This window comes from Alosa sapidissima, chromosome 19 (genome assembly GCF_018492685.1).
Source record: "Alosa sapidissima isolate fAloSap1 chromosome 19, fAloSap1.pri, whole genome shotgun sequence".
Lineage (NCBI taxonomy): Eukaryota > Metazoa > Chordata > Actinopteri > Clupeiformes > Clupeidae > Alosa > Alosa sapidissima.
In genome coordinates, this window is record NC_055975.1 from 6,936,356 (window position 1) to 6,950,583 (window position 14,228).

General features: G+C 48.2%; 1 protein-coding gene across 4 annotated transcripts in view; it reads left to right on the forward strand.

The window, feature by feature from the left end:
• Positions 1 to 11,470, forward strand: part of cdin1 (CDAN1 interacting nuclease 1) — a 58,912-nt gene extending 47,442 nt beyond the window's left edge. The window contains exons 12-13 of one of the 4 annotated variants that reach the window (XM_042073243.1): positions 10,261 to 10,426; positions 10,505 to 11,470. In XM_042073243.1, coding sequence (XP_041929177.1) covers positions 10,261 to 10,396 — 136 coding nt within the window. In that variant the 3' untranslated portion in view covers positions 10,397 to 10,426; positions 10,505 to 11,470. The other 3 variants (XR_006025549.1, XM_042073244.1, XM_042073245.1) reach the window with 3 other exon arrangements.
• The last annotated feature ends 2,758 nt before the right edge of the window (positions 11,471 to 14,228 follow it).

Genomic DNA, 14,228 nt, shown 5'->3' on the forward strand with positions numbered 1-14,228 from the left:
CCAGACAAGACTGCTTTGAAATAGATTACTCATTAGGGAGACCTGCCCTGTTTTCCAATGGGCCTTGTTGTGGCACACACACACACACTCACACACACGCACAAAAAAAAAAATCTGGTGCTTGAACAAATAGTTGCCAAGACCAATTTCCTATTACAACTTCCCTGTCACAGGCGTTCTCTGTCTTTTTGCTTTCTTTCTGTAATGCTCCCTCTTTCTCTCTATCTTTTTTCCCCTATGCCGTCTCAGTCATCACACATGACCAGGGGTCAAGTGCAGAGACAGGGGCGCGCCCCGAATCTGCATCGCTCCCATTCTATTGGCTTTGACAGTTTTGGAGACAGGGTTCTGTTTCTTGGCCCGGCTGATGCTGGAGCTTTCGGACTGCCGGAGTCCAGTGTTTAGCGAGTGCCTCCTTCTAAGGAGGACCTTTCTCCGTCTGTCCACCTCGTTCCCTCTCATTCACACCCACCACATTCCATTTGTCTATGTCACAGTGACACAACACTTAATACTTTCCACGAAGTGCTTTACTTTATGCTTGATCAAGGTGTTGTCAATGGATGTGGATGTTCTTTTCTTTTTAGAAGAGGCTTTTGGAACCTGTGAAACCTGCTTTGAGTAGCAATGTGGTGCCTTTTTCTGTGCAATACATCACACAAAAGAGGCGATAACGCACACAAATAAATGATTTCAATCTGTTGTGGGTGTTGACATTGTGTAATGATAAGGAATCATGACAAGGAGAGACCAAATCAAACATGGGCAGATATTGGACTTTCTCTAGAAGCAGGTGTTAGTCAGTTAAGTCGTGCCAGAGATAATATTTGTTGATGTCACCTTACCCTGATGGAAGTGGTCAAAGAAGAATGTATGCTTGGCGTTACCTTTTTGTCCAGCAACTGTGTTCCTAATAAAGCCACAGATTCTTTGAGGCAGAACTTCTGGTCCTTTCCATCTCAAATGAAAAAAGTAAAAAGCTATTTGAAATGCTCACACATCCACGGATCTTACTGCCATACACACACTCTCTATCTCTCGCTCTCTCTCACACACACACACCCTCACACGTTTGCTTTATCTCCCTTATAGCACCTGCTCCAGGCAATCTGCTCCCACTCCTCCTAAATGAATTTTGTCATGGCCTTTCAGATTCTCGCCCAGAGATGTGCTAATGAAAGGAGATGGCGCAATTGGAACTGACCAGGTAGCAGTGCACAAAGAGCACAGCTGAGCATGCTGGGGACACCCGGAGACAAAAGGAAAGCCATGCCGCTCAGCCACTGATAAACCCATTACTCTTCTCATTAATATCCGTGCGTTCCATGTGACTGAGTGTGTGTTTGTGTGTGTGTTTATCTGTTTGTGTTGGCCGAGCACTCATCGAATTGTTTATGACAGTACTAATTGAGATAATTGAAGACGTTAAGATTACCTGTCAGCAGCGTGTATCCAAACTCCGCATCTGGCTGACAGCTAGTGACAAGCGCGGACCCCCGTAGCATTGCCCATGATGCCGTTTTCCCAAAGCCATAATAAGGACAATGGGGTTGGCTCTAATTTGATGCGGACAGCCATTGGTAAATCCTCTGCCGGTGGGCCACAGACGTTGGGGAGAGGGAAGAAGAGGATGTGAGCCACCTCAGTGCGGCCCCCGCTGGAGTCACGCTTGGCATCCTGACAGAGACAACCAAGCAGTCTGAATGGGGAGTGGAAAGAGTCCTTGGCTCTCTCGAGTGGTTTGGAAATATGAAACAGAAGAAGCGCTTTGGGGCTGAATCTCACTCCACTGACAGCTTAACAGACAAAGGGATAAGGCGGCTCTTTTGTAATAAAGGTTTGCATGGATTGATGGCCTTTAATGTTAGCAAGCACAATTCTGCTTTTTTGGTACATTATTTGACCATTTACCAGTAAAAGTTCATTATAAAGGTATTTTTGACATTTTCAAATGCATCTTCTGAAACTTAAAACAGCTATTATACGTCTTTAAGACACATCCTCTTTGGCCAGTGAACCACCTGTCAGTATGTAGTCTAAAGCTGTTGGTCAATGCAAACCCTTCAGGATATGTACACAGCGGGCCTCTCTGTAGCCCCCCCTCCCTCTTTTCCTTTGCTCTCTGCCTCTCCCTGTGTGGATAGTATTGTTTGGAGTGTCACCACCAGCCCAGATCAGCACTGTCAACCCAGGAGAATCCCCTGTTTGTTTTCTTTGGATTTTTTTTCCCTCCCTTGCCTCAGACAGGGGTTAAACTGTCAGATTGACAAGCAGTGAGCCCTTAGCACCCTCCTTCAGCTCGCTTCCCCAAACGAGTGAAAATCAATACCAGATTGCCCGAGGACTGCTGTTTTGGCGTCGCCCCGACCCCTGCGTGTCACTCAGTCCCGCTCGTTCATTACATGTTGCGGAGTATTAAACTTCCAGTTTGATCCGGCGGCTAATTAGTGTGGCCGGCCCACTCGGTGAAGACCACACACCCCTGTTCCCTCCAACCCCCCCACCCTCCATCCCAGCCTCCAACCTTTGAAGTCCCACAGGGCTGCAGAAAGGGAAGGCTGCAGTCCAGTCCCCCCTCCCCTCCTGCCCCTGGCCTTGCTCTCCACAGAGGTGGCCACAGGGCTCGTGCATGTTCTGTTTGCTTAGCAAATTTTTTAAAACTACAATGAAATTCGATTTGCGCCCCTGATCACTGGAGACAACACTGGGTAGGCGTCCGGCGTGGGAGTGTGGTTAATGGAGCTCCCCCAACACACACACACACACACACGTGTATGTGTGTAGATAGAGGGAGATCTCACGCTGAGCTTGTGGTATTACCAAGGCCATTGCTACATGTGACTGCTTAGCTTCCTGCAAGATGCAGGCTGGAAAGGCTGAAGTGCTTTGGTGATTAGTCAACACTGCTTGAAGAACATGGTCGTGGAAGTCTTCTTATATTGGTAGTCTACATATTCCAATGTAATATAATTGTAATGAGCTATAAACACATCTAAGCGCTACACACCTAAGTTGTATTTTAGAATGTACTTACAGTAAGTTAAATAAGCTGTCACATGAAACAGACATCGCAGCTGTCAGGATCAGGTTTTAAGGTAAGCCACTAATGTCAAGTATTTGCTTTTAAGTGTGGTACCGGTGGTGTGTGTGTGCATCAGTACGCCCTCTGTGTGCCCACCCACCCACATGTCCAGGACCTGACACCGAGCTGCTTGACTGGTGAAAAGACCCAATGACACTGCGCCCCCACCCAGAGGCTAAAATTATCCCCAGGAATGTAAACACACTGCTGAGTAAGCACAGTGCTCCTGTAGCCAGTTGCTCACGCCCCCTTGCCCCAATCAAGCCACTAATAATAAAAAAAAAACTTGACTAGAGTGTGAGTGCTGTAGTCACCAAAGTCTCTAGGCCTGGTTCCCAAAATCAAACTGTTAAGTCTAACCCTGCCATACAGATCCTAGTGTTGTTTAATAACTTTTTTCTGCCAATTCTTTCCTTCTTTGCCATTGTCTCTACTGGATGAAAGGCTTAATTTGCCTTCTTTTGCAGAGTTCCCTCCTCTACTCCATTACACTGCCGGCATGGTCAAACAGTTACATTTGCTATGTCTAAGTGCCTATAAGTAATGCAGACTTTTACAAAAGTTCAGATGGCCTAGCGCTGACACATTGATTTAGTGGTGGTAACACGACTGTGCACTTCCAAAGGTGGCAACTTGGACGAAAGCCAGGCCATGTTTTCCCAGAGCCCTTGAGTGCAATCTGTTTTTTTGGTGGTGGTAAGGGGGCCTTAACAGCGGCATGCAGGCCTCAGGCTTTAGACAACAAACATTCACACCTATTTATAAGCTGTGTTGATTTATCTTTCTTTTTTACCCCCAAGAGGCGGTTTCACCATATCAATCTTCTCAGGGTACTTAATCCGAATTACATTTGGATTCATGGCTGTGTTATCATATCCATACCTCAGAGTTAATAGGTAAGAAGCATAGTTCAGTCATGGGTGAAATAACATTAGTAGATTTTTTTAAAAAGCCACATCTACATCACTACATGTCTAATGTGGTTTCCTCAACTCTGCCTCCCTTTTTTGTGCGTGTTTGGGGGCCAGTCACCCACATGACATGCCTACATTTTTCTACACGCTCTTGTTTATGCACCGTGAATTGGTTGCCTGCTGAAGTTACCCCATGAGGACAATGCGAGAGACGCTGGACACAGCATCAGGCTAGGCGCCTGGCCCAGCCCGGCCAGACTCGGCTTGGGTTTCAACCCAAACTGTTGTTGATTACAGCCGCGGCCCGTCGAGGGGCTCATTGCAAATTGGAAACACATTAGCGGAGAGGGGTTAAGGGCAGGATTAGGGCACAGCTCGCAAGGAACGACGGCAGCAAGATACTGAATGGAGTGTGTTGGTGGTGGGGTTAGAGAGGGGGATTTGTTCGGGTTCCCCCAAGAGACGATTGCTAATTATTGACTAAGGCTGGTGGGATTTCACAACAGGTTAAAGGAGCGTGTATCCCCCAGTGACTCCGTGGCACCAGAGCTCCTGCGCAGGCCTGGCCTGCCGAGACTGACCGTCACCACCGGCGTAACTTCCTCTTCCTGGTCCAGTGCTCTGACACAAGTGGCCATTCATCATCCACCCGAAAGGCTGCGGCAGTGTGTCTCCAGTCTCTGGCCAGGGTTTCACTCTCCAGTGTGAGCCAGCTCAGCTGCTAGAAACTGCCGGGTCACAGAGTCATCAAAGCACATTTTCTCTCCTTATTCTTCACCCTGGAATTCTAATTGATTGAAGTGTGCTGTTTTTTTTTAAAAAGGTTTCCTCTCCGACATACTCCAGACTCTCCCATTCCTCATATTGTGTGTTGACAGGGAATGGCTTGGCTCTTAAAAAAAAGTGAGTGACTAAAAAATGATGCGAGGTTAAAATGTGTCTCGAAATGGCCACGACTGGCTTGGCAAAGTAGTGCCTCAGATCATTCATTAGAAATGGGGCCCCTGACTATAGCGTCGTCCAGAGCATCATCTGCTAATGAATCCACTCTTGGCCAGGCTTAATGAAGGGCTTTGTTCATTTGGGTGATGGAGAGCACCATTTAGGGCAATATAGAGCAGACTTATCCATCGCATCAGCTGAACCCCAGGTCAACCTGCATCTGACCCTGACAGACATGCAAGAGAGAGGCCAGAGCAGGAGCCAGTCCCCATTTGGAGCAGAATCGTGCATGGTTTCAAGCATCACCAGACGGAGTGCCTTTCATTGGAGCTCAACCAAAGCCAGAGGCAGTTCAACCCCAGGTCTGAAAGGCCCTTTATGAGAACAGCATGGCCTTTCTGTCACAGGCTCCCTTGGGTACCCCTCCGTCAGACCTGCCCCCCACACCCACACCAATCGCCCTGGTTCTGGAGGCAGACTGACTGGGGGCCGGGACACACTCTTGTTTGGCTTTGCTGTGCAGCCAAAGCAGGCGAGCACATGTCAGAGCGAGTCGGAGCGTGACGCTGCAGATCTGAAGCCCAGGCCAGGACACCGGTGCAGACGTGAGGTAAAGACTAGAGTCTCTGTGTTTACACAAGTCCAAACCAAGGTTGTAGATCCTGGGCCACAAGGTTTATGTTAAACATGGTCACCTCCTTAACACAGACCAAATGCTTCCCTCCATCGCATCAGTAGATGATGTCTGTCCATGATGTGCACCTGGTTGCTAATCTTCTTGGTTTCTTTTTTGCTCTTTATGTCCTCTCCTCAACCCCCCCTCCTGCATAGATTTCCTACCTTCCTTCCCACCTTGTCATTTCAGATGAAATTAAGTAGCTAAATCTGGAAGTGCCATCTTCTTAGTCATTATCACAGGCAGGCCAGGCGTTTATTGGATGTCACCTCACCAATACGAAGGTAGTCATTAATACTTGAGCTCAGGGTAATGAGCTTGGAGCACTTTTATGCAATTACCGGTGAGCCCAGGATGAGGACCAGGGTCTTTACCTCACGCCATAATGAGGTCATCAGTGTGAGCAGGGGCAGCGGGGGCAGGGAGACGGTCATGATGGCAGGGGCTTGGTTGCGGCCCCGGCCAGAATGTTCTGGAATGAGATGCGAGTCCTGGCCTAGGGCAGCTGCCTTCTCTCCGGGGTCACAGAGGTTCCCAAGGTTTCCCGATAAAACACCTTAATCCTCCGTTAATCTCCCCAGTCGTATTGACATCCTGTGCTGCAGGGCGTAAATTTCCTCCTCCCACCCCACCCCCCCCCCCCCCCCCCCCACACCTCTACTCTCACCCCCTCCCCAAGCCCTGCCATCAGGGATGGCGGGTACAACCACATCACGACCCTTTTTCCAAACCTTTCCTCAGAAGAGTGGAGAAAAGAGGGTGTAAAAACGTCGCGGAGAATTACACCTGGTGGAAGATGCTGTCCACTTTACAGCCGTCTGCCCCACCTTAATTACAGCATTTGTGTTTGTTTGGAGTCGGTCACCGAGGGCCGTTCGCCGGTCATCAACTCCAGACGTTTGCGTTTGACGTACCTGAGCGGAATTGAACATTTCCAGCGCCGTAAAACAAAGCATCGAAAGCGCAAGGGAGGTGATGGAACTATTCTGGGCAGAAGGCAGGGATGTTAATAACCTTCCGCCTGTCCAATTGGCCTGCAGTTATTTACGACGTGTCGGCCCAGTCCAGGACGTTGTGCTTGTTTACCGTCAGCTGTGTTCTGTCCAGCCGAGGCCGCTTGCTCGCCCTCTTTAAATATCCTGTTTGTGTGCAGGCCGCCTTTTTTTATTATTATTATCTCTGGCCTCTCCGACAAAAAAGCCTCCGGCTGCCCCAGTAAAACATGCGAGACGCAGGTTCTGTGCCACTATCGCCTCGCTCGCAGCCTTGAGTTGCACACACCCCCCCCCCACCACCACCACCCAGTTCAAGCCCTATAAATAAACACCAATTAATCACCAGCTGAGAGCCAGGGTTGACCAGAGCTGTGACAGCAGTCTTTGCCTTCCCTCTCCCCTCTCTCTTTCTTTCTCTCTCAACCATATTCGATTTCCCTCCTTATTTTTCTGTTCTCTGTCATATCTAAGGTTGAATTGGTTCTAGGCATACAGACTAGGAGTGTAAGAAGAAAAGAAAGCTCCAGAGATTTTTAGGGGGAGGAGAGGTAGTGTCTTCCTCGCAGAGGACCTCTCTTTGTGTGAGTTCTATATACATATATTGTGAAACATTATATGTATATAGAAAAGTTTATGTATAACTGTTACATTTGTATAAATTCTAATTTAAATGACAGGTAATTTAAGCTTTCTGGCAACTCCTGGTGCAAAGGTAATACGGTTTTATTGACTGCAGTTGATGAATCAGTAATCAACGTTCTGTCTTATCCTTCAAATTAATCATGGGTCATTAAATGTTGAGAATGACAATAAAGGGGGCTCAACTGTAGCCTGGGCCCCACTTTGAATCCGCTGACACATTTTGTCTGACACAGTGTGCTCTGTCATTCCAAGATTTGTGCAGAGAAAAGAAAAGAAAGGTATCTTGTGGAAGTTTCCAGGAACCGCTGTGGAAAAAGCTTCAGACGACACCACAGAGGCCTGCAATTAGTAATTTAATTGCACTGCGATTACGCACATGTGCATGAGTGTGTGCGTGTGTTGGGGTGAGGGTGAGCGTAGGGGGGCACATTAGCTAATGGCAGCTTACTCTTTCAGCACCTCCATTTGTGTTTTTTTGTGTTGTTTTTTTTTTCTTCTCGTTTTCGTAAGTGCTGCACCCTCATTAAGCTGCCGTTTTAACCAGCATGGTACCTGCTCTAAAATCAAAAGGCCCAGGCGAGCGCTCGTTACTGGCTAATGGCAGCTTGTCGGGCCAGGCAATGACCGACACCTCCCTCCAGCCCGCTGGGGGCCGCCACGGCTCCAAATTAGTTTCATTTCACAAACAATTTCACTGCCTCGTTACGCAGTCAGATGTTTATTGGAAGATCACTGACTTCCCTGTGTGGAGCTGATGCCTGAAGCTGTGGGGATGTGAGGAGCATGAGACCCCATAATAAACCCTGCAATTAACATTGGAGCTTTGTATCCATTTAGAATGCTATTTATTTCTGTCTTTAGTCTCAATCCTGTCTCAATCCTGTTCTCTCTACATCCTCATTCCCATCCACCCGTCAATCTTTACATTTTTAAGAATTTTTTCATGCTTACGATCTGAATTTTAAATGCTGATCTTCTACTTTACAGCACCGAAGATTGTGACATTGTTACTGTTTTTGTCATTTTCTTCCCTAACTTTCATTTTGTGACGAACTACATGAATGTGATAAATTGCTGGCTGGCCTCTTATCTACTGATGTAAACTTCTACCTTCTCAGAAAATTGTACTTTCTGCTCTTTCCCTTTCTCTCCCTCTCTTTCCATCCCATGCACACATCTCTCAAAGCTCTGACAAAATACCAGCGCTCAGTCAGAGAGAAGCTCAGCCACTCTCCACACCCCCCAGTCCAAAGTTATCTAATGTAAATGTTTAGATTTTGTTTCCATAACATTTCCATAAAAAGAATGGCGATCCATACTGCATTGGGATTGTGCGATGGGAATGTTTCACATTTTGGGTTGAGGGGGGAAGGATAGGAGGGGAAAGGACAGAATCCTGCCCATAAAGGCTCAGCTATGTGTGACTTTGCGTTGAACTTGCCTGTGCATCTGCGGGGCTTTCTCTAGCGTTGTTAGTTTTGGCCCGCGCACTCTAGAGATACAGGACTGTAAATCACTGACTGTAAAACAGGGAATGCTCGGGTTCTGGCTATCACACGTGCTCTTTTTTTTTTTGCGTGTGCACGTTCTACTCTTTTTTTTTTTTTTTTTTTTTTTTTTTGTCGGGGAGGCTCACCTTGTCTGGCAGAGGAATAAGTTATGTATAAGGGCCGATCTGTCCCGGCATGTCCAAAGGCATGGGTCAAGCAGGCAGTTATTTACGCAGGGTGTGCGTATCTGCCATGACATGACCAGATTCGAGAAAGAAGTGGTTTGGGGTGACATCAGCAAGGTGGGTCGTGGGTCAAACCCCGGCCCAGGGTCTCTACGGTGGGTGCACGCGTGACATTGTCAATGACAACTGTCTCTTTTTTTGTTGTTCTTCTCGATGGTGTGATTGATCGCTCTCGCGCTTTATGAACTCTTCCTGAGCGTCTGAACTTCCTGAGGGGGCGGGTGAGCCCACGGGGCGGCTTCCTGTCTGCGTCCTCGGGGAACGTGCCGAAACCCTGTTTTATTGTCGGAGGATGGTGTGTGTCACCGCAGACAGCCACGTTACTCCCAGCCTGCCTAAGACTGTGTGAGAGAGAGAGAAAGAGAGTGAGTGAGAGACCAACTGTCGTTCAACAAAGCGAGAATCTCAAACCTGACCCCAGGTTTATGCACTGCAACCAAAGTTCAAAGAATAGGTACGATCCCGTCTCCTCAGTAGGAGGGGGGCACTGCTGCTCGTCTGGCTGTAATAAATAGCTCCAAAGATGATTTATATGACATTGAGGGGAGTCATGAAATGATGTCAAGCTGTGCCATGCAGAAGGCTGTTTTCAAATTACCTCAACACTTCTCTTTCCCCTCATTTTACATTCTTGCTGCAATCTGTGAAAACCGCCAATGAGAAGTGAACTCCGATTCAGTTCCGACTTAAGCTGTTTTGCTAGCAGTATGGCAAGTAATATTATTTATGGAGCTCTAGAAAGGTATTGTGAGCCAAACCAAACCAAAGTGGCTGTGCCGTGTGTGTGTGTGTAGCAGCTGGACACTGCTGGAGTTGAAGCCATCAGTGCAAGCCTATGCACATTCCCAGTAAACAACTAATTATTCCTCGTTCAAATTCTCAGAGGCATAAAACTTGCATAGTGTCTTTTTTTTACGACGCAATTTGAACGATCAGCTTTGCTTAAGGCCCATTGTGAAGCCTACGCAAGTATCACCTTCGTCCACCGATCTTATCAAAGGATGGCTTTTGTTTTTGGCAGTGAGGCACGTTTCCTGTAGGAAGGATCAAAAGACCTGGGCAATGTATAGTGCATTGCGTCTATTCCTCAGTGTGTCACGCACACTACCTCGCAGCCAAAGCAGCCGACGGAGAAATTCAAAAGACAGAGCACAATAAGTGGTGTTGAAAAAGCCATGAACTTTCAACAGCGACATTTTTGGTTATCTGGTCCTGTTTGGGTTTTGTCTTGTGTGTGCTAATGCTAACAGGCTTCTCGCGGTGCTGTGTTGCAGGTTCGGGCCAGGCCTGGTCATCTACTGGTACGGGTTCATCTCGGAATTGGACTGCCAGCGGGACAGAGGGATCCTCCTTAAAGACTGCTTCCCCTCTGACATTGTAACCCTCTGCCCCAGGACGAGCCAGAGCTGACACCACTGCAGGGGAGGGGGCGCAAGGGAGGTGTGTGTGTGTGTGTGTGTGTGTGTGTGTGTGTGTGTGTGTGTGTGTGTGTGTGTGTGTGTGTGTGTGTGTGTGTGTGTGTGTGTGTGTGTGTGTGTGTGTGTGTGCGCGCGTGTGTGTGCGTGCGTAGGGAGTGCAGGCAAAAGTCGAGATGATGGTGTGTATGTATGTGTGTGAGTGTGTATGTACTACAGATGCGATGGATGAAGTGTCTGCTGAGACGCAGGGATGAGGGTGTGTATGAGTGTGTGTGTGTGTGGGTGGGAGAGGAGGTGGTGGTTGGGATGCTAGTGGAGACATGAATCCGGAAGCAATTTCGCTTTCCTGCAGTGCGAGACTACTGGCAAACATCTGCTCTGAACTCTGGCTGAACTCCGGCCGGCCGGCCCGGGCCGCTGTAGTACCTCAGTGCTAAAAGCACACTGGGGGCCGGCACAGGGCCGGGGGGCCCCGGAGGAGAGGACGTGAGGGCAGGTAGAGGCTTCTTATCAGAGCCCTGTCCCTCATCACCCAGCCACCACCCCCTCTCTGTGCTCCGCAGGGCCAGGGGGGAAACCATCCATCTATCCACATGTTGCTGCTTTCCTGCCTTCTCTCTCTCTTCTCTCTATCTATCTTTCTCTCTCTCTTTCTCAGTGCCTCTCCCTCTATTTTTCACTCTTTCTGCCTTTTTTTTTCTCTCATGGTGTCGCACACTTTCTAACTTACATAAACGGGGTGGGTCTTAACTCCTCGGGCCAGTCGGCCCCTTTCCCTATTTCTGGGTGAGAAACTTTTGTCAGGTTTGTTTGTCAGCTTTTAAGTGGGCTGAAGTGATCGAGATAATGCCGCTTTGTAAATGCCGTCTGGTTCTGTCTATTTGCCCTTTTCTTTTTTATTATTCTTTTTTTTTATTTGAGGCCTTTCTGTGTGCCTGCTTTTATTTTAATGCATTTCTTTCTTTTTGATGTATTCCTCTCTGCCTCTCTTTCTTGTCTTTGATTGGTATCATTTGTTTCAAGTATATAAAGCCTCGACGGAAATAAAATGATGAATTGAGTGTGAGCGGTGAAAGCGGTTTGTTAATGGCATTCTGCATCTGGCTGGGCTTACATGGTCTTCATATGCCGTCTCTAAGACTGTACATCAGTAATGCTCACTGGCATAGTTATAAATGATCACTGGCATTCCGCTTGTTGCCCATGGCCAACACAAAGACATTGTGAATGCAATAAGGATCTGTGTATTTAGATGCTGATTTTCATAAAACTGTGAGAAGCTTAAAAAGATTTTTTTGTATGTGTGGGGGGTGGGTGGGTGACATCCAACTGTTGCACATTTCACAGGCCCAAGTTTACAACCACAGTTCCGTTTATGGGAGATCTTGATGGAAGAAGCACAGATGAGCTCGTAGCAGCAAGAGGGGAGTATAAAGATGAAGGACATTTTCAGAGGTACAGTATATGGCCTCCCAACAGGGGGTCCAGCCCATTCCAACTGCTTGGAGGAGCAGACGACACTGTGCTCCTGTTGAGCAAATCCACACTATCCACACTATCAATACAACTCTCAGTTTTCAATCGAACGTGATCAAACGTATCCAATATGTGATCAAATATATCAAGATCTCATTTTGTCGTTCATTTTTTAGTGGACATGTTTTTAGTTTGGGTGTGCATGCCACAGAACATATGGAAAAGTGGCTAAGCATGCCAGATTATATACCAGCTCAGGGCCGGCTGGTTGGGAGACACAGTGTGCCGTGCGTAATCCCCCAGAATGCATGCGGGGCACAGGGGTTGACATTCCCTAAGACTCCTCCTGCGTCCTGTCTCGATGAAAGACGAGAACAAGCCCTCGGAGTCGGAGAGCCATGGTGAGATATGAGCGAGATCAAGAGCCGCTTCTCCCCTCGCTCCCCCCTGCCCCTGCTCTCCTCTTTTCCAACCCCCCCAGCCCTTCTCTCTACCCTCCTAATCAGCCCCAGGCCTACTCTGACCCTCTCCTCGGGGCATTTTTTTTGTACCGTAAAGGAGCTTTTTACCTAGGCCTGACCCCTCCACTTCATCCAGTCTACCCATTCCTCTCTCCCTCTCTCTCTCTCTCTCTCTCTCATCCCCCGCTCCCATAGAGCACTCCGTAGCCTTCATGTACACGGCCACTGCACTGCTTTTTTAAATCCCAGTAAAGTGTTGCATGATTTGTTGCCCTTAAACCTCTAACCCCCCACCCCCCCCCCCCCACCCCCGTCCCCCCTCACCCACACACACACACACACACACACACACACTCTCCAACCCTGAAAGCAGCCCCTCCATCCAGGGCCTTGATCCCACCGTGAGGAGGCGAGGGTCACACAGAGGCCGCGGGTCGTCTGTGATTTCCTCAGTCAGAACCCCCCTCCCACCTCACCTCTAAAACACACACAGACACACACACACACACACACACACTAACATAAACTCCCCAACACACAGGCACAGGCACCCCTCTCTATCCCAAGTGGTATAAAACAACTATCCCCCTGTGCCCTGTAAATAGGGGGCTTATTTCTCTGGCATGGAATGCTCAGACAACTCTTTATAGCCCCTCATGGACTCCCCAAGTTTTTTTTCTTTCTAACCAGTTTTTTAAATGGAGTGATTGAATAAGGGAGTAGAAAAAAAAAACTGTAAACAGCAGATTCAGTTCCTCTCTGGTTTCGAGCCTTCCTGCCATTGTTTCCTAAGATGGCCGCGTCACAAAAGAGAAGCTGGGGTCAACCCCAATAAATTAGTTTCTGCACACAATGCAATCCAAATACAGTTTTCCCCCTATGCCGTCTTCTGTTTTTAACACCACTTCAAAGGCAGAGGTTCAGATGTGAGAATGACATGGCAAGAAAAAAAAGTATCCTTCCCAACAAAAAAGTACCCTTTCCAAAAAAAAAGTACCCTTCAATCATAGAGTTTTCTCTGTCTCCTTACATTTATTTAATTTTTTCGTTGTTGAATTACCAGCCACCCTCCGTTGTCCCCTTTTAGATTCATTGTTCGTGTCTCGACAACAGTCTGGGACTACTCTCCAAATAAGGCAGACGTGGAGTGCGTGCTTCCTGAGTGCGGCACTCCTTGTGCTCAGCTGCAATGCGATCTGGTGTGAGAGGACTGAACTAGACCCCACATGGTGCAGGGGTCCAAGCTCACACCCTCCTCCAGCGACTGACTGACTAACTAAGTGCCTCACTCACACTCTCAGATGGGTAGCAGTGTTGCTACGCGCAGGCAGGCAGACAGGATTCACTCAAATATTTTGGGATGTTTGGTCACTGAAACAGTTTCAATAGTTTCAATAGTGTTAAATCGTTTCCGTAAAGTTCCATTGGTGGGTTGGGAGAGGAGAGCATGAGGCATGAAATTTAAAGTCATCCTATTGTATTGTGTCATATCAGCTGGGCCGGAATGCAACTTATGTGCTATGAAATATAGTTGGTTGTTTAGGAGGTCAAACCACCGCAGAAGCTGGTCTCTGTGTGGGCCTCTTTGAAGGCCGTGTTTTGAGGCCCCCGTAGGTCAGTTTGGTTTTCCGACACAGCCGGCCGCAGAATGCTCCGCCTGCTCCCGTCGTCGTCGTGATCCCCATAGGTCGCTCGCGCTTTCCACAGTGTAGCATCTCCGTGTTGAGCCCCCCCCCCAAACTGTCTCATCCCCCAGCAAGCCTGAGCGGCCAACCCAAACCACCAAGACCCAGGGAGAGCAACACAAAATGCCTGGGGCTCCCTGCAGTAGACCACCTCATGCACTCCCAGCTTTGAGATTCCTGGTTATTTATGGTCAAGGGATGT